The 21,792-nt window shown below is 36.2% G+C and overlaps 5 protein-coding genes across 8 annotated transcripts; 3 read left to right on the top strand and 2 right to left on the bottom strand.

Moving 5' to 3' along the window:
* The first annotated feature begins 342 nt into the window (after positions 1-342).
* On the top strand, positions 343-6,006 carry LOC104706563 (glucomannan 4-beta-mannosyltransferase 2). 2 transcript variants are annotated; one of them, XM_010422761.3, is made up of 9 exons: positions 343-1,120; positions 1,478-1,576; positions 1,825-2,077; positions 3,347-3,457; positions 4,100-4,236; positions 4,509-4,622; positions 4,729-4,928; positions 5,058-5,258; positions 5,356-6,006. In XM_010422761.3, the coding sequence occupies exons 1-9, from the start codon at positions 791-793 to the stop codon at positions 5,510-5,512; spliced, it is 1,602 nt and encodes a 533-aa protein (XP_010421063.1). In that variant the 5' UTR covers positions 343-790; the 3' UTR covers positions 5,513-6,006. The 2 variants fall into 2 exon arrangements, with proteins under 2 accessions (XP_010421063.1, XP_087318087.1); XM_087461961.1 differs by having other exon boundaries at positions 1,825-2,975.
* Positions 6,007-6,249: 243 nt separating this feature from the next.
* On the top strand, positions 6,250-8,299 carry LOC104706562 (FBD-associated F-box protein At5g22730-like). 3 transcript variants are annotated; one of them, XM_087461962.1, is made up of 5 exons: positions 6,261-6,348; positions 6,425-6,981; positions 7,196-7,467; positions 7,552-7,698; positions 7,805-8,299. In XM_087461962.1, exons 2-5 carry the CDS (start codon positions 6,477-6,479, stop codon positions 8,072-8,074), a joined length of 1,194 nt encoding a protein of 397 aa, XP_087318088.1. In that variant the 5' UTR covers positions 6,261-6,348; positions 6,425-6,476; the 3' UTR covers positions 8,075-8,299. The 3 variants fall into 3 exon arrangements, with proteins under 3 accessions (XP_019084759.2, XP_087318088.1, XP_087318090.1); XM_019229214.2 differs by having other exon boundaries at positions 6,250-6,348; positions 6,425-7,467; XM_087461964.1 differs by lacking the exon at positions 6,425-6,981 and having other exon boundaries at positions 6,285-6,348.
* A 441-nt stretch (positions 8,300-8,740) lies between these two features.
* LOC104709285 (putative FBD-associated F-box protein At5g22720) lies at positions 8,741-10,586 on the top strand. The gene is made up of 3 exons (XM_087463439.1): positions 8,741-9,878; positions 9,973-10,104; positions 10,198-10,586. The coding sequence occupies exons 1-3, from the start codon at positions 8,853-8,855 to the stop codon at positions 10,471-10,473; spliced, it is 1,434 nt and encodes a 477-aa protein (XP_087319565.1). The 5' UTR covers positions 8,741-8,852; the 3' UTR covers positions 10,474-10,586.
* Positions 10,587-13,164: 2,578 nt separating this feature from the next.
* Positions 13,165-15,526, bottom strand: LOC104706561 (histone deacetylase HDT2). Its single transcript, XM_010422758.2, has 8 exons — positions 15,292-15,526; positions 14,877-14,947; positions 14,486-14,777; positions 14,233-14,384; positions 14,031-14,111; positions 13,827-13,935; positions 13,564-13,681; positions 13,165-13,471 (listed from the first exon to the last, which is right to left on the bottom strand). The coding sequence occupies exons 1-8, from the start codon at positions 15,302-15,304 to the stop codon at positions 13,393-13,395; spliced, it is 915 nt and encodes a 304-aa protein (XP_010421060.1). The 5' UTR covers positions 15,305-15,526; the 3' UTR covers positions 13,165-13,392.
* Positions 15,527-15,627: 101 nt separating this feature from the next.
* Positions 15,628-20,212, bottom strand: LOC104706560 (protein TIC 100). The gene is made up of 11 exons (XM_087462542.1): positions 19,442-20,212; positions 18,927-18,998; positions 18,719-18,808; positions 18,459-18,632; positions 18,153-18,243; positions 17,930-17,992; positions 17,768-17,834; positions 17,399-17,502; positions 17,188-17,314; positions 16,312-17,090; positions 15,628-16,222 (listed from the first exon to the last, which is right to left on the bottom strand). Exons 1-11 carry the CDS (start codon positions 20,107-20,109, stop codon positions 15,794-15,796), a joined length of 2,664 nt encoding a protein of 887 aa, XP_087318668.1. The 5' UTR covers positions 20,110-20,212; the 3' UTR covers positions 15,628-15,793.
* Between the last annotated feature and the right edge of the window lie 1,580 nt (positions 20,213-21,792).

Here is a 21,792-nt window from a genome sequence, read left to right as displayed (position 1 = left end):
ATCCATTATATATACGGCTTAATTCAATGGATATGAATTCAATACTATACTGCTTCCTTGAAAGAAAGAAAAAAGAGTTAAAAAGAAAGTGGGAATTGATAAGGTTGACAAAGAAGTGAGTTCTAATAGTTGACCGAAAATAAATAAATTGTCATGAAAAAAAACGTTGAACAAAATGTAAAAAGCTGCAAAACCAAAATCCCATAAATGGTAAAAAAAAAAAAAGTAAAAACCTCATCAAATCATTAATCATTAGTCATTGTTTAAATATATACTTAAAAAATCATTAGGATAATAATAAATTGATAAGAATTCTCTACAAATCTCCCCTCTGTCTTCCCATTGGGCAGGCACAGATTCTTAAAGAACAAAAACTCAGAAACTGAAATACCAAAAAATCCACTGTTATTTTTCTGTAACTGAAAAATAGAAGAACCTAACCAAAAAGACACAAACCCAATTTGTCACTTACTGTTTTATTTCATATCCTTTTTATATACACTCTGTATAAAATTCTAAAAAAAAAATCACTCAAAAAAGGAAAAATATCTTATAAAAAATGAGTGAAAACAAATAAAATAAAGTTTAATACTAAAAAATTTCACCATTTATATTCCTTCCTGGTTTATCTTTCTCCTTAACTCTCACTTCCTTCTCCTCCTCTCTCTCTTCCTAAGAGCTTTTTTTTTCTCTCTCTCTCTCTTTCATAAACCCCATTTACACAGAACAGAGCCAAAAAAAAAACCACCGCCATTGTAATAAGAGAGGAGAGGAGTGGTTTTGGAAAAAAATGGAAGGTGTTACACCAAAGTTCGTGTTGCCGGAGACATTCGACGGCGTGAGGATGGAGATCACAGGCCAACTAGGCATGATCTGGGAGCTTGTGAAAGCACCAGTGATTGTTCCTCTTCTTCAGCTGGCCGTTTACATCTGTTTGGTAATGTCTGTCATGCTTTTGTGTGAGAGGGTTTACATGGGAATCGTCATCGTCCTCGTCAAGCTCTTCTGGAAAAAACCAGACAAACGTTACAAGTTCGATCCCATTCACGATGATGAAGAGCTTGGTAGCTCTAATTTCCCAGTCGTCCTCGTTCAAATCCCCATGTTCAACGAACGAGAGGTCCCTTTTTCCTCTATCTCTCTCTCTGTTTTTTTTTTCTCTGTTTCTCCTCAAAAGTTTTATGATTTCGAGAAAAGTACCCTCAGATTTTACGGGAAATTAAACTTTCCCCCACGTATTTCATATTCCTCCGCCGTTCCAAATCCCGAAACGGCGAGAGTCGTGACTCATATTTCTTTATTGTTCATTTGAGATTTTTTGGGGGTTTTCTGGATAAACCCATAGTTTTGGGGGTTTTCTGGATAAACCCATAGTTTTGGGGGTTAATCTATAGTAACTTGCTAAAGTAGTGGACTAAAAGTGAAAGAGTTTGACAATAGATTTATTTTTTGCATCCCCGTGATTTTTGCCGTGCAGGTTTATAAGCTATCAATAGGAGCGGCGTGTGGACTCTCTTGGCCGTCCGATCGTCTCGTGATTCAAGTGTTGGATGACTCAACAGATCCTACTGTTAAGGTTATTTATTTCTTAAATAAATTTTACTTAGTCCATTCACAAAAATATAGGGTGCTGCACTATTAGTATTATTTTCCATAACTTTCTCTAATTAAATTAAGACTTTTTAGCATCTTTGAAAAAGATTAATTTACTTTCTTGAAAAAGAGATGTAATATTTTCCGGTAGGTAAGAAAGACAAGATTATGGAATCATTAGATTTTTTATTTATGATGTGGTGATTTAAATGAGATACTTAAAATGTGCAGCAAATGGTGGAAATGGAGTGCCAAAGATGGGCAAGTAAAGGAATCAATATTAGGTATCAAATAAGAGAGAATAGAGTTGGTTACAAAGCCGGTGCTTTAAAGGAAGGACTCAAACGTAGTTATGTCAAACATTGCGAATATGTTGTCATCTTCGACGCTGATTTTCAACCCGAACCGGATTTTCTCCGCCGTAGCATCCCTTTTCTCATGCACAACTCCAACATTGCCTTGGTTCAGGCTCGATGGCGGTTCGGTAATTACATTCTCTCTTAAAACTTAATAATAATAGGAGTATATCTTAAATTTGATACTAATTGAAATAGGTTGTTCATTAATTTATAATAGAAAAATGAAAAATGTGACACTTGATAATGTTGTTGTTGTGCAAGTGTCATGGTCAAAATATTACTGAATTGATGTCTTCTTTGTTTATGTTTTATGAAAAAAAAATAATGTTGTTTTTTCGATTCATTAAATGAAAGCTCGTGGTTTTGGTTTTGTAGCTAGCATTAGTGGTGTCGGTGGTATATGCTTTTCAATGTTCTTTTTATTTTTTTTTATATATAGAAAATAAATATCGTCTTTTCCTTTTTCTTGCTTACATCTTTTTCCATATAGTTCACCTTTAGTTTTTGGCTTTTTGAAATGGTCTTTTCGTCAATTTTTGTATTTTTCTTTTGAGCATATAATTATTGTTATCTCCTCTGTGTATATTGTCTGATTGAAGAAGTAGGGTTAGTTCTGTTTGTGTCGGCGGAGTAGCTGCACTAGTGTTAGTTGTAGTGTCTAAACCAATTATAAAGCAGCGCGTGTAAAAACAGGTGCGCTTTGTTTACATTAGAGTTTTAAGTACACCTCGCCGCACTGGATTAAAAAACTAGTACTACTAATTGTCAAATACACCGGGTCGGATTAGTTGCGGAATCCCGGGTCAACGGATAATTTTGCTGACGTCATGTCACGTTTCTTTTATCTGCTCCGCGATTTCGGACCCGTCGGTCAATTAACCGAATCGGTAATCGGTTTAATCCGGTTTAGATGAAGCGGATCGGGTTATGATGGACTAAGTAAGAAGGAACTGTTGGTCTTTAGAAGTTGTCGGGTCTCTGATACCCTCCACGTGCTCTTTGCCTTACTTTAAATGCTCAAGTGTGAGACCCCATCTTTGTCAGTATTATGTAAAAGTATTATTGTTAGTATACAGTGTGAGTATCGTAGTCTCTACTGTGGACTTTGCGTTTCGCTTGCCGACACTTGGTGTATAGTATAGTGTATATTTCATATAGTTTTTGTTTTGGTATTTCATTCTTTTATTTATTTAAAGCATGAGTCCAACTTAGTGAATTTAATAATAATAAATGAGAAAGCTATATGATGAATATGGTTGATTTATTAAAAGCTAAAAACAAAAGAGAAGGACGTTACTTCCTTATAGTGCCACATTTGGACAATGATCTATAATAAAATTGGTTTTTTTTTTGAATCTTTTTGGACTAATGTTTTTAAATCTTTTTGCTTGCAGTGAATTCTGATGAATGCTTATTGACAAGGATGCAAGAAATGTCGTTGGATTATCATTTCACTGTTGAGCAAGAAGTCGGTTCATCAACTCATGCTTTTTTCGGCTTCAACGGTAAAAAAACTATATAGTAATTATTACTAAAAAAAAACATCATTTAATTGGATTAGAAAGTAGTAAATATTAATTGTTGGGGTAATATCATTAGAGTTTTGGGGGTGATGTAGTTGGTATGTTGTCCGACCAATTGAAGCACAGTATGTGGACCCTAAACCTTTTATTTTATTCTTATGTTTTTATGATAAGTGTACAACTGTTACTAGAAAACTAAAGAATAAAATAAAGGAATCATATTAATCTATAAATAATCAATCATTTAATTGATTGATAGAAGAGTGGGGAATCTGAAATGTGAAGCAAGTAGGTGTTGTTTATGTAAGTACTAATACTTAAATAGTTATATAGTCATTCCTTGTCTTATAAGTAAGATTTGCAAGCTTGAAGATTCTCTAATTTAATTGGTTTTTAAAAATCATGTGTTCAATTCATTTAGTAGCTAGTGTAAGGGGACACATTCATTACAGTAGGACTTGTAGTTGAAGCAAATGAAAGGCCGATCTTGTTTTTTTTACAGTAGGACACATTCAATTACAGTAGGACACATTCATTGTTTTTTTTCATTAATAATTTTATAGAAACTTTAAAAATTAAAATATGGAACATGTTATCTAATGTTTATTTTTGAAAAAATTATAGGAACCGCCGGAATCTGGAGAATCGCAGCGATAAATGAAGCCGGCGGGTGGAAAGATAGGACCACCGTGGAAGATATGGATCTCGCTGTCCGAGCAAGTCTTCGCGGCTGGAAATTTCTCTACCTCGGTGACCTTCAGGTTTTTTTTTTTTTTTTTTTTTTCTGATATTTTTTTAGATAAATACCACAAATAAAATAGTTAGAATAAATTAAATAGACTTAACAAATATATTAGTTGGTGGTGCACTAGATACTGACTTGTCTCATTAAACACATGATAGGTGATTCAAACAAGCTATGTTATAATCATTTTACCTTTTTAAGAAGCAAAGATATTTTGTATTGACTTGTATAAAAATTGGTATACATCATAAATATGAGCCTTTTTTTACTTTCTTTTCTTTGTATTAGGTGAAAAGTGAGCTTCCAAGTACTTTTAGAGCCTTCCGTTTTCAGCAACATAGATGGTCTTGTGGACCTGCAAATCTCTTTAGGAAGATGGTTATGGAGATCATAAGAAACAAGGTAATGATAATAGTAACAAGTTAATCACCTTTTTTTTCTTCTGGTTACGTAAAAAAATATTCAGAGATTCTTTAATCTGATTTTATTAATTACTGATGTGGTGCAGAAAGTGAGATTCTGGAAGAAAGTGTATGTGATTTACAGCTTCTTCTTTGTGAGGAAAATCATTGCACATTGGGTCACCTTTTGCTTCTACTGCGTTGTCCTTCCTCTTACCATTCTTGTCCCTGAAGTTTATGTTCCGATTTGGGGTTCTGTTTATATCCCTTCCATCATCACTATCCTCAACTCCGTCGGTACTCCAAGGTGAATTGGATAGCTTGTATCTCAAGTCATTACATTTTTCTTTCTTCCTTGTTGAGTTGCCTGTGTGTCAAGTAACTGCATTTGCATCTGATTGAATCTTTGACATTTTGATTTTGTTTTGTTCAAAAGGTCGATTCATTTGCTGTTCTATTGGATTCTATTTGAGAATGTGATGTCGCTGCACCGGACAAAGGCCACTCTCATTGGTCTGTTTGAGGCAGGAAGGGCTAACGAATGGGTTGTGACTGCTAAGCTTGGAAGTGGTCAGAGCGCTAAAGGAAACACAAAAGGGCTCAAAAGGTTCCCAAGAATCTTCAAATTGCCTGATCGGTATGTATACTTTCTACATCGAAAAGTTTATATATATTAATAGAGAGTAATTAAGGATATACAGTAAAATGATACGATGAGTTTATCTGGTGTCAAGATTGAATACATTGGAGCTCGGATTCGCGGCGTTCCTGTTCGTGTGTGGATGCTATGACTTTGTGCACGGGAAGAACAATTACTTCATCTACTTGTTTCTTCAGACATTGTCTTTCTTCATCAGTGGGCTTGGCTGGATCGGGACTTACGTCCAGTAGAGTTGTGTTCTTGTCAGGGAGAAAAAAAGAGAAGGTTTTAGTAATTTTCTTGGGAAAATAAAGACAATTTTTCATGGAGAATGACAAAAAAGGAAAATTGATAGGGAAATGGTTTTGGGGGAGATAGATTTGAGAGAGAGAGACGTACCCGGTAACAAGTAGGAGACTTTTATCAAAGACAAGGAAAGAAGAGGAGAAGCTCCAACTCCAAAAGTGTTCTTTTGATTTATTTTAATTTTTCTGTGTTTTTTTATTTATAAATATTTTAGTTATGGGATTTGTCATTCAGTAATTGTGAGATTTTTTTTCTTTCTTTTGGGTTTTTTTAAAGTGTTAGTTTTTGTTTTGTTTTTTTTTATGGTTTAGAAATTCAAGATTCTGCGTGAGTCACAAGTGTTCGACTGATGCAAGGGTTCAAAATTCCCTGTTTGTCATCATCAACAATTATCCATTTTATAGTAATTAATTTAAGTTTAGTGACTGTCTTTACCACATTTGTACTGCGCACCACCATCATTATTTGCATTTAGATGTTTGATTTATAATTTTTTTTACCACTTTGTTAAAAATATACCATTTTAGTAGTTACCAACATAAGGAGGTATGCAATTTCATAATTGTATTGAGTAACATTTACTAACGACTATGAAGAGACTTTTTTACCCATGTTTCTAAAAGTTTGGTACAAATGGTTTAATCTCTAATTTACCGGTTAAGTTTATATTAAACCGCAAAATGATACTAGAAAACAAAATCCCAAACTTGACGGTGATTGTGCGTGTGCCTTCGTCTCCCGTCGGATCTTCCGAAACACAAAACCCTAAAAGTCGTCTCAGGTGATTACTTCATCTTTTTCGCTAATCTCCGGAATTGTGATGAACTGTTTCTGAAATTGGTGGTGACTGTTTCGAGGTTGTCTCTGTGGGAATCTTCTTCGTGTTCAAATTTGTGCGAGCAAAATCTAATGGAAGGCTATTTGGAATATATGAAAACGAAACAAGTATGCCGCGGCGTATGGCCGCCGCCACGGTACATCAGTGGTAGAGAGGATATGATAAGCAAATTTCCTGATGCTTTGATATCTCAGATACTCTTGTATCTTCCCACTAAAGAAGCTGTGAAGACCAGTGTTTTGTCCACTAGGTGGAAAAGTCTCTGGCTTTTGATTCCCATTTTGGATTTGGACTCTTCCAAGTTCCCAGATTACAACACATTCGTGGGATTTACGGACAAGTTCATAGATTTCTCTAGGGAACATAAGTCTTGCTTGCACAAGCTTAAGCTAAGTATCCGGAAGAATGTGAATGATCCGCCTTGTGTTACTCGTTGGGTAGATTTTGTGGTTAGGCGTAAGCTTGAGCATCTTGATGTTGAGTGTCTTGTGAACCGTAAGTTTTTAGAAGAGATGCCGTTAAGTCTTTATGTATGTGACACGCTTGTGTATCTAAGACTCCATCGGGTATCGTTGGGTGAGTTTGAGTCTGTTTCTTTGACTAGTCTAAAGACTATGCGTTTTAGAAGAGAATGTGTATGCTAATGATGTGGTTCTAGAGTCACTTATCTCTTCTTGCCCTGTTCTTGAAGATTTGAGCATTCTTCGGATGGTGAAAGATAACGTAAAGGTTTTACGAGTGCGGTCTCAAACATTAACCAGTCTTCATGTAGACTTTTATTTTGGTGCAGGTGATGAATACTGCGTTGATGGTTTTGATAAGAAAGTCTCAGGGGTTTTTATTGATGCCCCTAGACTCGAGTATTTGAAATTCCAAGATGATCTATCGGGGAGTAAAATCATTACAAATTCTGGTTCCTTAGCCAAGGTCAATGTTGTATATGTCTTTAATGAGTCTGACTGTGCTGATGTGGTTGACTTACCAAAGCGAAATATGGTCCGTAATTTTCTTACCAGTATCTCCGGAGTTAGGGATATGACGATCTCTGACCATTTTGTGGAGGTATACATATATATAATTTGTATCTAGTGTTCCTTCATGAAGTTTAGTATTTGCTCACTCATCTTTGTTTTCTTTGGTAAGCAGTTTCTCTACTATAATATAGACTTCGACCCACTGCCCCAGTTTTGCAACCTTTCGTGTTTAAAAGTGAAGATTTCTTTAGAGTTACTGGAGATTCTGCCAACCCTTCTTGAGAGTTGTCCCCATCTAAAATCACTCGTCTTGATGTTGGTAATGACTTGCACAACCCTATAATTTTTTACTCACTTACTTAGAAAGAATGTGTTATCTTATCCACATTCCTCTTTTGTTTGTGTGGAATGTTGTGCTTATGTAGGAATTTGATCCGGCGGAAGAGGATGTGCAAATAAGATTCTCATCTGTACTTCGGTGTTTGGTTTCATCACTCGAGTTTGTAGAGATAAAATACATAAACGGATGGCCTGCTATAATGGAAGTAGCAAGGTACTTCGTAGAAAACTCAAGAGTCCTCAAAAAACTTGTTCTGCATTTGAGGTGTTCCTCGCACCAAGAAGGATTTTACATGCTAAAGGAACTCCTTGAATTGCCCAGAGGATCTAGCACATGTCGAATCATAGTTTGTTGACGGCTTGAAAGGTTTTAGGTGGGTCTGTGATCAGATCAAGAGTAGCATTCCCAGCTGGTTACTTAAATTGGACTTGGATTTGGTATTTGTTTTTTGTGGCACACTATTATGATGTCTTTAGAATCTTTTGGCTACTAGTTCTGGATGATATATTCGAGAGTTTTGTGTGGCTTTTGCCTTCTCTTAAGCCATCTCTGTTTTGATACCATGCCATTTTCAACCAAATTTTACAACTTGTCTTGTTTGGAAGTAGACCTTTATAGACCATTTGTGTGCAGGACCTGCTACTTGTCCAACTATGAATATACACTTCCTCTTATCAATTTGCTAGTTATTAATAAAACTCTCACTTCCTCTTATCAATGGCGTTGACTTCTCCAATCTGAAAATTTAATTATTTGTCTAAACCAAAGACATCTAACAACACAACTGTGCATGTGAAGAGACTCATTTCTTCGCCATGATAGTTTCCCGAAGATTCAGAATCAGAGATTCAAAGTGACATCCTCTGTTCCTCTCGGATTTTAAGGTAAGAAAGAGTAAGACAAGTCGGTAGTTTATGAGAACTACGTACGTTCAATATGTGGTGTGGGCCTCTATAAGGCCTAAGAAATAAATAAGAAACATGTTTCATGATTTAACCTAAAACAAAATTCTTGTGCAAAGTTGACGTCAGTTGAACCAACTCCATCTGTGTCTCATCACCTTAACCATAGGATCTTCCAAAACCCTAAAATCCATTTATTAGGTTTGCCGTCGAAGTTGTCACTGCGGTTCCATGTTGCGAGTGAATATGATGGAGGAAAGGGAAGATAGAGAGGATTTGATAAGCAAATTACCCGACTCTTTGTTATCTGAGATCGTCTCATATCTTCCGACGACAACGGATATTGTAAGGACTAGTGTTCTATCCAAGAGGTGGAAAAGTGTGTGGCTTTCGATTCCCAGGTTGCACTTGGACTCATTCGAGTTCCAAGATATTTTTTTTGAAAATAAATCCCAGTTCCCAGATTATGATGCTTTTTTGAGTTTTATGGACAAGTTCCTAGATTTCTCTAGAGAACATAACTTGGGTTTGCACAGCCTCAAGGTAAGTATCCTAGAGGATGCGGGAAACGAGTGTGTCACGCGTTATGCGGAAGACGAGTCTTGTATCACGCGTTTGAGAAAATTCCTGGCTATGCCTCAACTTAAGCATCTTGATGTCGAGTGTCTTGCTGTGAAGCGTAAGTGTTTTCAATCGATGCCAGTGCCACTACTAAGGCTTAATATATGTGAGAAACTCCTTTACTTAAGATTCCATTGCGTTCATCTTGATAATTTTGTGGTGGCTTCTTCATTACCCTGTCTCAAGACTATGCGTTTAGATCATTGTTTCTATTCCAATGAGGCGAGTCTAGAGTCATTTATCTCATCTTGCCGTGTTCTTGAAGATTTGAGCATTCTCGGAAGGTTCGATGATAATATAACGGGTTTACGTGTGCACTCTCAGACAATAACCAGATTCACTATTAAGATGGTTGGGTTTGATAATGATGATGATGATGATGATGATGATGATGATGATGATGATGATGATGATATTAGAGATAAAGAAAACATAAGGCTTGTGATTGATGCCCCTAGACTCAAATATTTGAGTTTCATAGATCATTATTATGATTTTAAGACCATAATCAATTCTAGTTCCTTAACCAAGGTCAATATTCTTGGCGATTTTCAAGTGAAGGATGATGTTGCCCGTAACTTTTTCACCAGTATCTCGATAGCTAGGGATATGAAGATCTCTGTCAAGGCTTTCTCGGTAATACCTCTATATATATAATGCTTTTACACGAACTTTTCTGGTTCTCCAATATTCTGATCTCCTTTTTTTTTTTTTTGGTTTGGATGAACAGTTCATGAACAAGTTTGTGCCATTATCACAATTTTGCAACTTGTCTTGTTTGGAAATAGAGCTTTATTCATTCTACCTGAAAAAGCTGCTAACGTTTCTTGAAAGCTTTCCGAACCTTAAATCCTTAATCTTGGTAGGTAATAATGACCCTAGAGTTTTACAGTACAGTTTATAAGAAATGCATGTGTTAACTGTTATGAATTGTAATTCATTGATGTTACTGCAGGGTTTAGTTTGGTACCATGGGAAAGAAATAAGAAATTCATCGTCCCTTCCCAAGTGTTTGTTGTCATCGCTTGATATTGTAGAGGTGAAAAGCACATACGAGGCAGATGATTATATTACAATGGAAGTAGCAAAGTTCTTCGTAGCGAATTCAGTAGTCCTCAAGAAAGTTATTGTGTCTTTCAGGTCTTCCTTGCGGAAACAAGATTCCACCGTTGTAAGTGATATCCTTGCATGGCCAAGGCGATCTAGCTCATGTAAAATCGTAATTAGATAATTGTCGAAAATAACTTTCCAGTCTTTTTATATATGATTATCAGACTTTGTTGGATTTTGTGAGCGTTGGACATATCTTAATTGATAAGGTTTGAGGATTTCAAAACTGTTTTATGTGGTATTCTTGATTCTTGAATATACGGAAATAACCTGTTTAGGGGTGTCAAAAAGTGTTATAATCTTATTAGTCACTAGAAAAAAACACAAATCATAGCCAGCTACAAAAACTAACTCCTTTTTCAGAGTAATCATCATCATCCTCGTCAGATTCAGGCTTCACTTCTGCAAGATTAGCCTTTGGCTTTGAATCAGCCTTGACAACATTCGAGGCAGCAGCTCCAGCATTTCCTGAAATGTTTTGAAGTAAAATAATATTGGAGATGATTTTCTGATATATCATGGTTTTTACGGTTTTTAACCATGATATAAGTGTGCTTTTTGAATCTTTTGATTTGTTTTCTAGTATGTTTTAGAATCTTAACATGTTTTCTAGGATTTTGGCACTGATGGAGCGAAATGAAGCAATTTGGATGTTTTTACGGTTTTTAACCATGATATAAGTGTGCTTTTTGAGTCTTTTGATTTGTTTTCTAGTATGTTTTAGAATCTTAACAGGTTTTCTAGGATTTTGACATTGATGGAGCGAAATGAAGCAATTTGGATGTTTTAGAGCATTTAATCGGAGGAAATCAATTTGAAGTCTGATCATACAAGAAGAGGCGACCAACACCATACTAGAGAGAAGATTTCTAAACTCCCTCTTTTACTTTTGATATCTATTGCATGTTATTCAGAATTATGTCTTGTTCTTCATTGAATATGTCTGAGTAGTTTTCTTGTTAGGTTCAGGGTTTTCATAGGGTTTTTATGATTTATTAGATCTGTAATTTTTAGGGTTCATTATCTTTTATGATTTTCATTTCTGGTTGTTCTTCATATTAATTTTTGATTGATCACCTAGAATTAATAACTTAGGATTATAAATTGATATGAAAATATAATTGATTTTCCTGATTAAACCATTGATGGACAAAATTACTTTTTACAAAGAGATTTGATTTATTAATTTTGTAAACTCATCTAAACCTGTTTTCAAAGCTGATTTTTAATCTTGAACTTTACAAAGAGATTTGGGTTTTCTAGTTTTAAATTTATATAATATTTGCAGTGAAAACTGATTTATTTTACAAAGAGTTTAGAGTTCTAGATCTGATTTTAATTGTTTGAACCTTAATTAATTTATTTGATTTAATATTTCATAATTATCTGAGAAATTCCCTAGGCCTAACCTTTTGATCTTCTGAATTCACAACACTTTTATTTAATATTTTGCATTGCTTTTTCAATAATTAAATCAACTTGTTTAGCGTAATAACAAAACTCTACAATTTATTGTGTTTGATCTTGAGTCTCTGTGGATTCAACCTCTAAGTACTACAGTGATCTCTTGTTTGAGAAAGTAGCTCCAGGGATTAATTTGAACCTATCAAATTTTGGCGCCGTTGTCGGGGACTCTTTGATCTACCATTAGATTTGAGTTTTTAATTTCGTCTAAATATTTCCTTTTTATTTTATAACTTACACGTTTTTGTTTTTCTTTTCTTCTGTATTTCAGGTGTATGCCTCCTAGATCTCACACAAGGAGCAACAAGACTAGTCCTACTGTGAACCTTTCAAACCAAGAATTGGGAAAAATTAGAGTCTATACCTTTATCATTTGTATATGATATCTTGGAAAGAAATATTGATATTTTTTAAAAATAGTTGTGAAGATTGCAATCTTTCAAAATATATATTTCCCACATCGTGTTGAATTATGTCATGCCACATTTAAAAATCAGACTTTTAAATTTAAAAATTTAAAACCTCAAAAATACCAAAAACATATTGTATGTTTAAATAATTTTATTTTTATTTTATTTTTTACTATTATATCACCATGTATTATATTCACTTTTTATATACTATTTTATCCAAACTCATTAAACAGATATATAATTCACATAATTGACTACAATATAGTTCTGAGATGTAACATATGTCATTTAGTTAAGAATCATATGTATCTATAAATATTCCCCCACGCTACAGCGCGGATCTGATCCTAGTTTAAGTTTATTAGTAAAGGCTGTATCCCCCTACTTAAAACAAAAATATCTATCCTTGCATTTATGCCTTTAATTGAATTGAATGCATGTACCTTTTTCCCTCTGCATTGCAAATAATCCAGCTGCTCTACCTGTATCAAGTACAGATTCTCCTCCTTGTACAATGTGGTTTGGTGCTTGTTTGTCAACTCCCTTTGCAGGTTCTCCTCCTTGTACAGATTCTCCTCCTTGTACAGGTTCTTGTTTGTAGTTGAATAGCCAAGTTTTAGAAAACTTTATCTGTTTCTGCTTTTGTTGTTAAGAATCAATAAGCTGGTTTTTTCTAAAATCAAAGGATGAGCTAATAAAGGCTTGCGCATTCTGTTTTGTAGACGTCCCAATAACAGCCTGTATCGTAAAATCCGACATCTTGAAGGCAACTCTCATTCGGTTGATTCGGTCTATATGATGCCTCTGAACCTTTTACTTATGTGAGACTTTGGTTTCATTGAGACTTCAGAACGTTGTGTGGCTATATTGTTTCGAGTTTGTGTCTTTACCTAATCTCAAGGTGATGTATCTAGAAGAGAATATACACAATTGGGTTTGAAGGGAAACAAAAATTAAGTAATGCTTGCAATTTTTTTAGTCATCTTTCACATTCCAGCAATATTCATACTGAATTACATAGGAAAGTAGAAACTGCAATACTCAAAATAGCTCTTCCAATAGAAAGAGATAAATTCTCAAAATATAAAATAAAAAGGATAAAATCCCAAAAGCACCCTTAAAAGTTCATCTACTTAAAACCAAAATATCCTTGATCCATCTCCTTAGGCTCTACCCTTTCCCTTGCCCTTGTTAGACCCCTTGTTGTTAGAACCACCGAACTGTTTGCCCGAGTTGAATGGCCTGTATACACACAGCATTGATTAAACATCACACTGGATGCATTTTAACACATCATCGAGCTATGATGAAAGATGAAGAAAGAGACAACTTACTTCTTGTTGTTACCACCGGATGATTGACCTCCAGACTTGGGGCTCTGGTTCACAGGAGACTTTCCACCCTTTTTAGCTGGGTGTGGTGTGGCTGTGTGTCCTCCCTTCTTCTTCTCTTCTGTAAGACAATGTAGTTCTCTTTCATCAGAATACAATCATTATGCTTATTCATCATAATTCTACTCAGATTGACTAATTTAAATAGATCTCAACAACAAGACTCAAACTCTACAGAGACAAAGAAAAGAGTTTTATCATTCAACCTGTCTTCTGAGGAGTAGCTGCTGGTGCTGCTGCTTGCTTTGCCTTCTTTCCCGAGACAGGTGATTTGGAAGCAGATTCATTTGGCCTCTTCTTGTTGATTGGCTCAGGCTTTTAAATAAAACATACGAAACAGTAAAGTGAGAAAAAGGATTATGTAGAAAGCATAGTAAGCAGAGCAAATGTTAGATAGACAGTATATCTACCTTCTTGGGAGTCTCCTCCTCCTCTTCATCCTCAGAATCCTCCTCCTCTTCATCATCTGAGTCATCTTCATCAACATCCATCTACAAGAAAAACATCACCACATAATCAACATACTCAACTTCTCCGGAACGTATGAATGCACATACTACTATCCGATATGGAAAAACACAAAATCATAGACAAGTACAAAAAAAAACTCACTCCTTTCTCAGAGTCATCATCGTCATCAGACTCGTCTTCCCCGTCGTCAGAGGAATCCTCATCATCTTCAGATTCAGGCTTCACTTCTTCAGGTTTGGCCTTTGGCTTAGAGTCAGCCTTGACAACATTCGAAGCAGCAGCTACAGCATTTCCTGAAATGTAAAGTTATTGTACATTGGAGATGAGATAACAACTTTTAAAAGAAAAAAAAAGAAAAGAAAACAAAGACAATAGTAGCATCCACAACGCTTACCATTGGCAGGAGCAGGAGCAATGGCAGGAACAGCAGCAGGAACGTCTTCGTCCTCTGAGGAGGAGTAGTAGTCACCATCGTCCTGGTCGATGTTGGGGGATCTGTAACCAACGAAGTGAACGCTTCCTTTGGTACAGTTGTGGGAAAGCTCAAAATCTTTCTCAAAGACAAGATCAAAGCTAATCTGAGGGAACTTGTCTTGAGAAAGGGTTCCAATAACAAGCTTCTTCCTGTCAACAGTCACAGTCAAGACAATAGGTTCTCCCGTTTTCACCTTACCGTCAATCGACGCCTACACACATAGAGAGAAACCCAGAATCAATCAAGCTAGTTCGTTGCAGCTTAACCTAAAACACTTCAAATAACCTAGTTTTTAAAAAATAAAAATAACCTGAGAGATGTGGATGAGGTGGTCGTCTTCAGGCCTCACCGTGAGAGGTGCCCCTGGCTTCACTTCAGCTCCTATATAAACATTACACACAAGAAATCAATCATGAGTCCTTCGTTTCTCAGAACGTTCATCACTTTGTTTACTTTAGAGAACCTAAACGAAACCTAAACAAGCTTAGCTAACAAACGTAACGAAGTATGAACAGATACACACGATTCAACAGTTTTCAAAATCGAGTAAGAAACTCTAACGAAGGTTAAAAGCGAACACGAAACACACGAACAGATGATAAGGCAAAGCAAAGCAAAAACACGAGTTTCTTATGAAACAACCGATCGAATTCTCGAAACGTGAAAACAGGAAACAATAGAGACGACGGAGATAATAAACAAGGATGAAGAAGACAGATGCTTACCCCAGAACTCCATTGTTGTTGAACGAGGAAGAGAGAAAAAGGAGCTTTTAGGGTTTTTGAGGAAGCGAAGAAAAGAGAGAGAATTGCGAGTGAAAGAGGCAGAGAAGAAGAAGAGGTTTTGCGGACAATTTATAATCGAAGAGAGGTTTAAGAAGAGCCTAGGGTTCTTCTTGGGCGGCTCTCTCTCTACGACGTCGTTGTTGGTTTAATGCGGCATAGTATATGTAACGCTTCCATTATTTTCGAATATTGCCTTTACTTGTGATAAAAATAAAATGGTAAAAATCCAAAATTTTTGAATTTAAAATTTTCGAGAAGATTCTCATAAATTTATGATTTAAGAAAACAAAATTTCATTGATAGTTGCGGTCAAAAATAATAATAATATTTATTAGACAATACAACAACAACAACAACAAAAAATATTCAAATGATTTTGTCCACAACCAAAGAAGAAGATGTCTGAAAGGGTACATAAGAGAAGAAACTCTGAGCTAAAAAGCTACTGGAAGAAGGCTGGAGGAGTCTCTGCATACATATCACAACGTTTTGTATGGATTTGGAGCGACAAAACCGAACTCATTTCTCCAACCGGTGTTTTCCAGATTCCGGAATCTCTCAGGTCTTTATTGGAGCTGTTGTTGTTAACAGGAGGAGGAGGAGAAGATGATGATGATGCATTGCAAGATAGTTGTCGTGAGAGAGACATTAGCTGAGACTGAGATCTTGAGCTTCCGTTGCTTCTCTGGATAAAACCTCGGTTTGATGATGCCTTTACCATCTTCAGTCCGGGTTTGTTTCTTGGCAATGGAGGGAAATGGATTGAAGCTGCTGTGTTTTCTGCACCTTTGATGATTCCTGGTTTCACTTTTGATGGTTCTGCTCTCTGTTGCTTCCATGCTAGAAACGATCTTTCTAGTCTTGATTGTACCTGCCAAGTTTTACATGTATCAAATACTAACTTCTTCTAATCAAGACAAACCGAAATCATTATGCTGAAAAATAAAAAAGCAGTATTACCGCGGGAAAGAGGGTACATGAAGCAAAAGACAACGAGGATGAAGAAAAAGGAGAATTCCTTCTTCCCTTGTCTGCAGATCCAAAACTTGATGGCCCAAGATCATCATCATCATCGTCGTCGTCGTCATCATCTTCTCCGCCTTCACCATCAGCATCATCCTCATCATCTTTGTATTTCTCTTCCTGTTTCTTCTCTTGTATCTTCTCTTTGGCAGCGACAACTTTCTCTTCTTTTTGAACCGGGACAAAATCATCATCTTCATCCTCTTCAGTCAAACCCATTTCAGTTTTTTTTTCCTCTTCTTGTTCTTTCTGCTTCAATTCTTCATCCATATCCTCTATAGCTTCCTCTAAGCAAATCTCAGCCTCTACTAACTCAAGCTCCTTCTGTATCATCTCCTTTCTCTCTTCATTTGCTTTCTTTTTCTCTTCTGTCCATTTCTCTAACCCGTCAAGCATCGGCTTCACCGATTTCTCGATTCCAAGTATGAATCTTTTTATCGGGTGCTCCTTTTTCACTGCCACTTCTTTCCCATAGAACTCGTCGAAACCAAGTGGCAAAAACTCAACTTTTGAAAGATCCACTTCTTCCCCTCCTTCCTCCAGAGTAGGTTGCCAAAATAGTCGTATGCCGTGCTTTTCATCCTCAACATAGTTGATTATCCGACCTGTTGGCGTATGCAAAATAACAGGGTCCTCCGTTTGAACAAGTTTGGAAGGATCTTCAGGATCAGGTTCAGGTTCTTTGTTCAGTAAGACAAACTCCGGTGTCACCTCCACTGATCAAGAAAAATAAAACACAGAGATATATAATATATTCAATAGAACATCGCAAACATTCAATCATGTAAGACCAAAATCTGTATGAGTCATTACCATTTTTCCACCAATGTTCGAGCTCAGCGGGCATTGGTAGCCTCAAAGGAGCTTTGTAAAAAGAGTTCAACCACATTTCCCTTTCTTGATCCACCTCATCTACGTAGGTTTCCCAATACTCAGGGACCTACCAAAAAACGACAGATTCTTATGTCAACTTTGTGGTCAGAGAAGAGAACTAACTCAAAAGCTTGATAAGAAAATGACTCACTTCATAAAATTGGTTAATGAAACCTGGCGCCATCCAAACATCCTCTTCTTCATAAAAATATGGATGTTGAGGATCACCATATGGGCCCCTCTCTTCCCTAATCACTGCATACATAAAAACAAAAACACTTTGAGCTCCCAACTAAATTAACACAGTACTGTAAAATGAACAGTTTTCTTCCACTTTTCTCATAAGCTGGACATTGCTTGAAATAAAGGCCAAACATATATTTGAAACAGAATATGATTACTAGAGAGGGTCCTACACTGATCTAAAGGAATCAAACATGCCCTTAAATATGCCTTGGCTTATACTAAATAGTAAATACACAGAACAAACAGAAGTAGCAATAAGGAAGAGGGGCAATACTTCCGTCAGGTTTGTTTACAAACATTCGAGCCTTAGCTGCGGCCACCTCCGCCAAACCAGAATGCAGCTGAAAATGATTTCACATCAGTATATTTATCATTCCTTCCTCTTTCGTTGCTGAAAGTTATAAGTATCACAGAGAACAGAAAAATGGGTAACTACCGCACAAATATCTACGGTACAGCCATGCTCCTCCTCCAAAAGCTCCCCAAAGTAAAATCTACCCTGCAATACCATTAAGATGTGAACTAGTGTCAGAACTATGAATATCCATTACAGAAAATGCTTCATGGAGGAACAATTTTTAGCCAAACCACTAAAGAAAATGCAATTTTTGGATTACAAAAAATTATGATGTAAACGACCAATTTTTCTTACTACTCACATATAGGATGCGTTCATTAACTTCATAGACACCACACCCATGCATTCGACTGTGCTTCCATTGACCAGCATAGCGATATCGACCTTTCTCCCTGGTATGAAAACCATATAATACACAATGTATTAATAAGGAATAGAGAGGGAAACAACAATAGTGACATTTTTCAGCTCGTAATTTTAGTTCAAGTTATTGCCTAGTCCACCAATATATCTAATGAGGTCAATAAACCAAATTCTTAAACCAAACCACTCAAATCAGTGTTGGGAAGTAAGCCATCTAGTAATGAACTTATAATTGCGGACTTACGGTTTCTCGCCAAACTGCGTGACCCACTCTTCGTTTTCATAGAAAGGAACTTGGAAATTCCCATCAGTAAGTGCAACACTGTCCTCAACATCCATTTCCAACCACTTTCTGTCTTCTGGACTCATATAATCTCTCTTGATAATCCTTCCTTCTGCACGCATCTTAGCTTCAAGCCTACATAAACAGAAAGAACAGTATCTTATTCAAACGACCAAGTCCATAGAATCCTTTGGGAAGATTAATAGGAGCAGTAATCGTACTTGGAACCTGGCATGGGCTCAATATCAGGAATATCAACTTCGACAACCCCATGACCATCCATGTCATTCTGAAGCCATTCACCCTCATACCTAAAGATTCAATTACAGAGCCAAAACCAAAAAAAAACATATGTTCGGTCATTGAAAACCAACATTTACAAGGGAAACGAAACAAAAAACAAGTAAATCTACAAAACAAAAGTAGCACCTCACAAGCCCATCTTCAGCAATATAAACACCTTTGCCTTGAGCCAAGTCATCCCAGACTGTACCTTCGTACCTTTTAGCCAAAAAAAAAAAAAAAAAAACACAGAGAAAATAGTGAGATACGAAGCTTCTCAATCAAGATGAAAGTATATACATCACAAAAGCCACCCCAAACAGATGAAGAAGATCTTTAAACTAAGTAGCAAGAAAGCTTCTAATGCACTATCATTCAACCTGCATTGCCATTTCCTTCAATTTCCAGAATTCAAACTCTACTTTAGAATAAAAAAGATTCAAACCAAACTTCATGAACATTCAATCCGCAGCTATAGAACACAACAAACTAAGAAAGTCACTAACTTTAGAGATTGCTTTCAGCTGAATTGAAGAAATAAACATCAAATGAATCAAAACATATAAACCCTAAACCCAAAAAATCAAAACTTTAAACACCAAATTCACATAAACAAGGAACAATAGTCAAAGAGAGAGAGAGAGAACAAAAAGGGGTATTACGAGCTTCCATCAGGGAAAATATAGCTGACCCATTGAAGAAACTCTTCAATCCTATCAAGCTCCTCAACAACACCTTTAGCATTCTCAATATCAAAATGGTTATCCGGAATCGCTGGGTAAGGCTTCCTATAAGGAACATAGAAAGGTTGAATCCCAGGATCTCGACCTTCTTCAATCTCATCGTTAACAACATCCCAATCATCTTCATCAGCCCAAACAGGATCCCAACCAGGTTTAGTCATATCCAATGGACCATCAGCCCAAATCTCCCTAAGATCTTCTTCCTTCCACCGTTCTGGGTCTCTAGGGAAATCGAATAGATCCTCGTAGAACGTGTACTTGTCTTCTTCCTCTTCCTCCATACGCTTCACTCGCTTCCCGTCGAGCACGCGATTGAACCGGCGGATGTTGGTTTCTGGGTTCGCGTTTGGGTCCGGTGGTATGTCGCTTGGTCGAACGTAGTTGAGGATGCTGTTGTCTTCTTCTTCTTCTTCTTCTCCTTGTGCTTCGTTCTCGGACTCGGAGATGTAGAAGTCGTCGCCGGAGGATTGGGATGATGAGTCGGAGTCGGAGTCTGAGCCATTTGCTTCATTCTCATTGGGTGATTGTTGACTCGGGTCTTGTTGTTGTTGTTGCTGCTTTGTCTCGGTGAGTTCGTCTTTAGCCATGAGGGAGGGAGAGAGAGGAGGAGGAAGTGGATAGGTGAAGTGTGTTGTTGAGCAGATAAAAGTGTGTGAAAGGGTGAGGTTTTGGGGTTTTTGTGTAAACGAGCACTCAGACAAAAACACATTCGCAGATTTATTTATATTTCTCCCCTATTGTTTTGTTTTTTTCAGTTTCAGCACTGTAATTTTGCTTTATTTCTACTAAATCCATTGATCTTTTGAGTTTTTTTTTTTTTTTTTTTTCTTGTTGGAATGTTAAAAAAAAAGAAGGAAAAAAAAATGGGTAATGAATTACAATGGTAGTAGAGTTTGAGTGCTTAATTTTAAAATTGAGAGCCAATGTTAGAGAGAAATTTTAAAAGAATGTGTGAAAGTAACTTGCACATTGTAATATCCACTATGTTTTGGTTCCTTAAATTTTAGCTATATAATAAAATGCATCTAGTAATTAATTTATGTATGGATGCTGATAAATCCATTGTTTTTACTAAGTTACCTTGTCAATAGAATGGGCAAAACATTTTGGAATTGTATGTAAAGAAAAGCATCAAGAGAACAGATTTTGAAGAATGTTGAATCTATTTGAAGTATCACTAATCATCACGATCGTATATGTTGTGACTAGGGATTGAAATTTGAACTTTATCATTGGTCCATATTTTGAGTTATATGGGCCGAACATTACTTCAGAGAACATGGGCTGTTTCAAGTCTATAAAATTAACTTCTGTTAATATGCATTTTACACTGATGCACATTACGTCCAGTATTTACGTTAAAAGTCGCCAACTACTTTGAGAGCCCAATATTAAAAAAACACACAGACACATACACAATTAATTCAATATCAGTGTGTTTTAGAATGTGTAAATGTATTTATTTTACTTTGAGCTGATTAGCTCAATTAGTTGGCCAATCCCCATATATATGCCATAGATGACCTATCATGAATAGGTTCGAGAATTCTCAAGTGGAGTGGAAAATGCTGTTTGAAAACAACAACACAAGACCATAAGGAGAATAATTTTTTATCATTTTATTTTTGGAACGAGCTATTTCACGTTAAATCAAAGCTCATCACATGATTTACGTGTATATAATTTTATATATGCAGTGCGTAGTTGGATAAGCTAGATCTTAAGAGAAATACAGACTTAAGCCAAATATATCTTCAACGATCACTTGATTTCAAGTTGCCAACTGAAACTAGTTTCACAGTGAGAAAATTCTACTCCTTAAAAATTGATTGAGGTAGGTTTCTATGATGTCGTCTTCACATAATGTTGATTGCCCTTAAAACACACATAAAAACAATCGAGACTTCGTTACAAATTATGTCATTTTCTTGAACCACATATATAATATATATAACATAAAGTTATTGTTCAATCACTAATCAAGAACATATGTAAATTAAACCGGACCCAAAACCAACAAAAAGCTTAACCGGACTCTAACGAAGTCGGCAAATCCTAAGTACTATACAAGGCTCCCCCACACTCACCAACTACCATAGTGTGCTCGATCTCTCTTTCTCCCACCTACCACCCCACTCCTGATTTCGCCATTTCTCTTAATCAACCCTATTTTAATTATTAATATCAGTAATATGATAATGGAAGTGTTTTAATCATCTATGTCTGCTGTTATCATGACGAAGGATAAAACATTAATGAAGTTGGTTTCA

The sequence above is a fragment of the Camelina sativa genome, chromosome 8, assembly GCF_030686135.1.
Source record: "Camelina sativa cultivar CO46 ecotype springtype chromosome 8, ASM3068613v1".
Classification (NCBI taxonomy): domain Eukaryota; kingdom Viridiplantae; phylum Streptophyta; class Magnoliopsida; order Brassicales; family Brassicaceae; genus Camelina; species Camelina sativa.
This window is presented reverse-complemented; position numbering and strand designations above follow the sequence as displayed.

Coding starts and splice junctions, on each gene's coding strand:
- LOC104706563 (XM_010422761.3), top strand. CDS start 791: ATGGAAGGTGTTACACCAAAGTTCGTGTTGCCGGAGACATTCGACGGC. Junction 3,458..4,099: donor TGCTTTTTTCGGCTTCAACG/GTAAAAAAACTA, acceptor AAAAAATTATAG/GAACCGCCGGAATCTGGAGA. Junction 4,237..4,508: donor TCTACCTCGGTGACCTTCAG/GTTTTTTTTTTT, acceptor TCTTTGTATTAG/GTGAAAAGTGAGCTTCCAAG.
- LOC104706561 (XM_010422758.2), bottom strand. Junction 13,682..13,826: donor AGCTACTCCTCAGAAGACAG/GTTGAATGATAA, acceptor ATTGTCTTACAG/AAGAGAAGAAGAAGGGAGGA. Junction 13,472..13,563: donor TCCGGTGGTAACAACAAGAA/GTAAGTTGTCTC, acceptor GTGTGTATACAG/GCCATTCAACTCGGGCAAAC.
- LOC104706560 (XM_087462542.1), bottom strand. CDS start 20,109: ATGGCTAAAGACGAACTCACCGAGACAAAGCAGCAACAACAACAACAA. Junction 18,809..18,926: donor GCTGAAGATGGGCTTGTGAG/GTGCTACTTTTG, acceptor TTGAATCTTTAG/GTATGAGGGTGAATGGCTTC. Junction 18,633..18,718: donor GAGCCCATGCCAGGTTCCAA/GTACGATTACTG, acceptor CTGTTTATGTAG/GCTTGAAGCTAAGATGCGTG.
- LOC104709285 (XM_087463439.1), top strand. CDS start 8,853: ATGTTGCGAGTGAATATGATGGAGGAAAGGGAAGATAGAGAGGATTTG. Junction 9,879..9,972: donor TCTCTGTCAAGGCTTTCTCG/GTAATACCTCTA, acceptor TTGGATGAACAG/TTCATGAACAAGTTTGTGCC. Junction 10,105..10,197: donor ACCTTAAATCCTTAATCTTG/GTAGGTAATAAT, acceptor ATGTTACTGCAG/GGTTTAGTTTGGTACCATGG.
- LOC104706562 (XM_087461962.1), top strand. CDS start 6,477: ATGGAAGGCTATTTGGAATATATGAAAACGAAACAAGTATGCCGCGGC. Junction 7,468..7,551: donor TCTCTGACCATTTTGTGGAG/GTATACATATAT, acceptor TTTGGTAAGCAG/TTTCTCTACTATAATATAGA. Junction 7,699..7,804: donor AATCACTCGTCTTGATGTTG/GTAATGACTTGC, acceptor GTGCTTATGTAG/GAATTTGATCCGGCGGAAGA.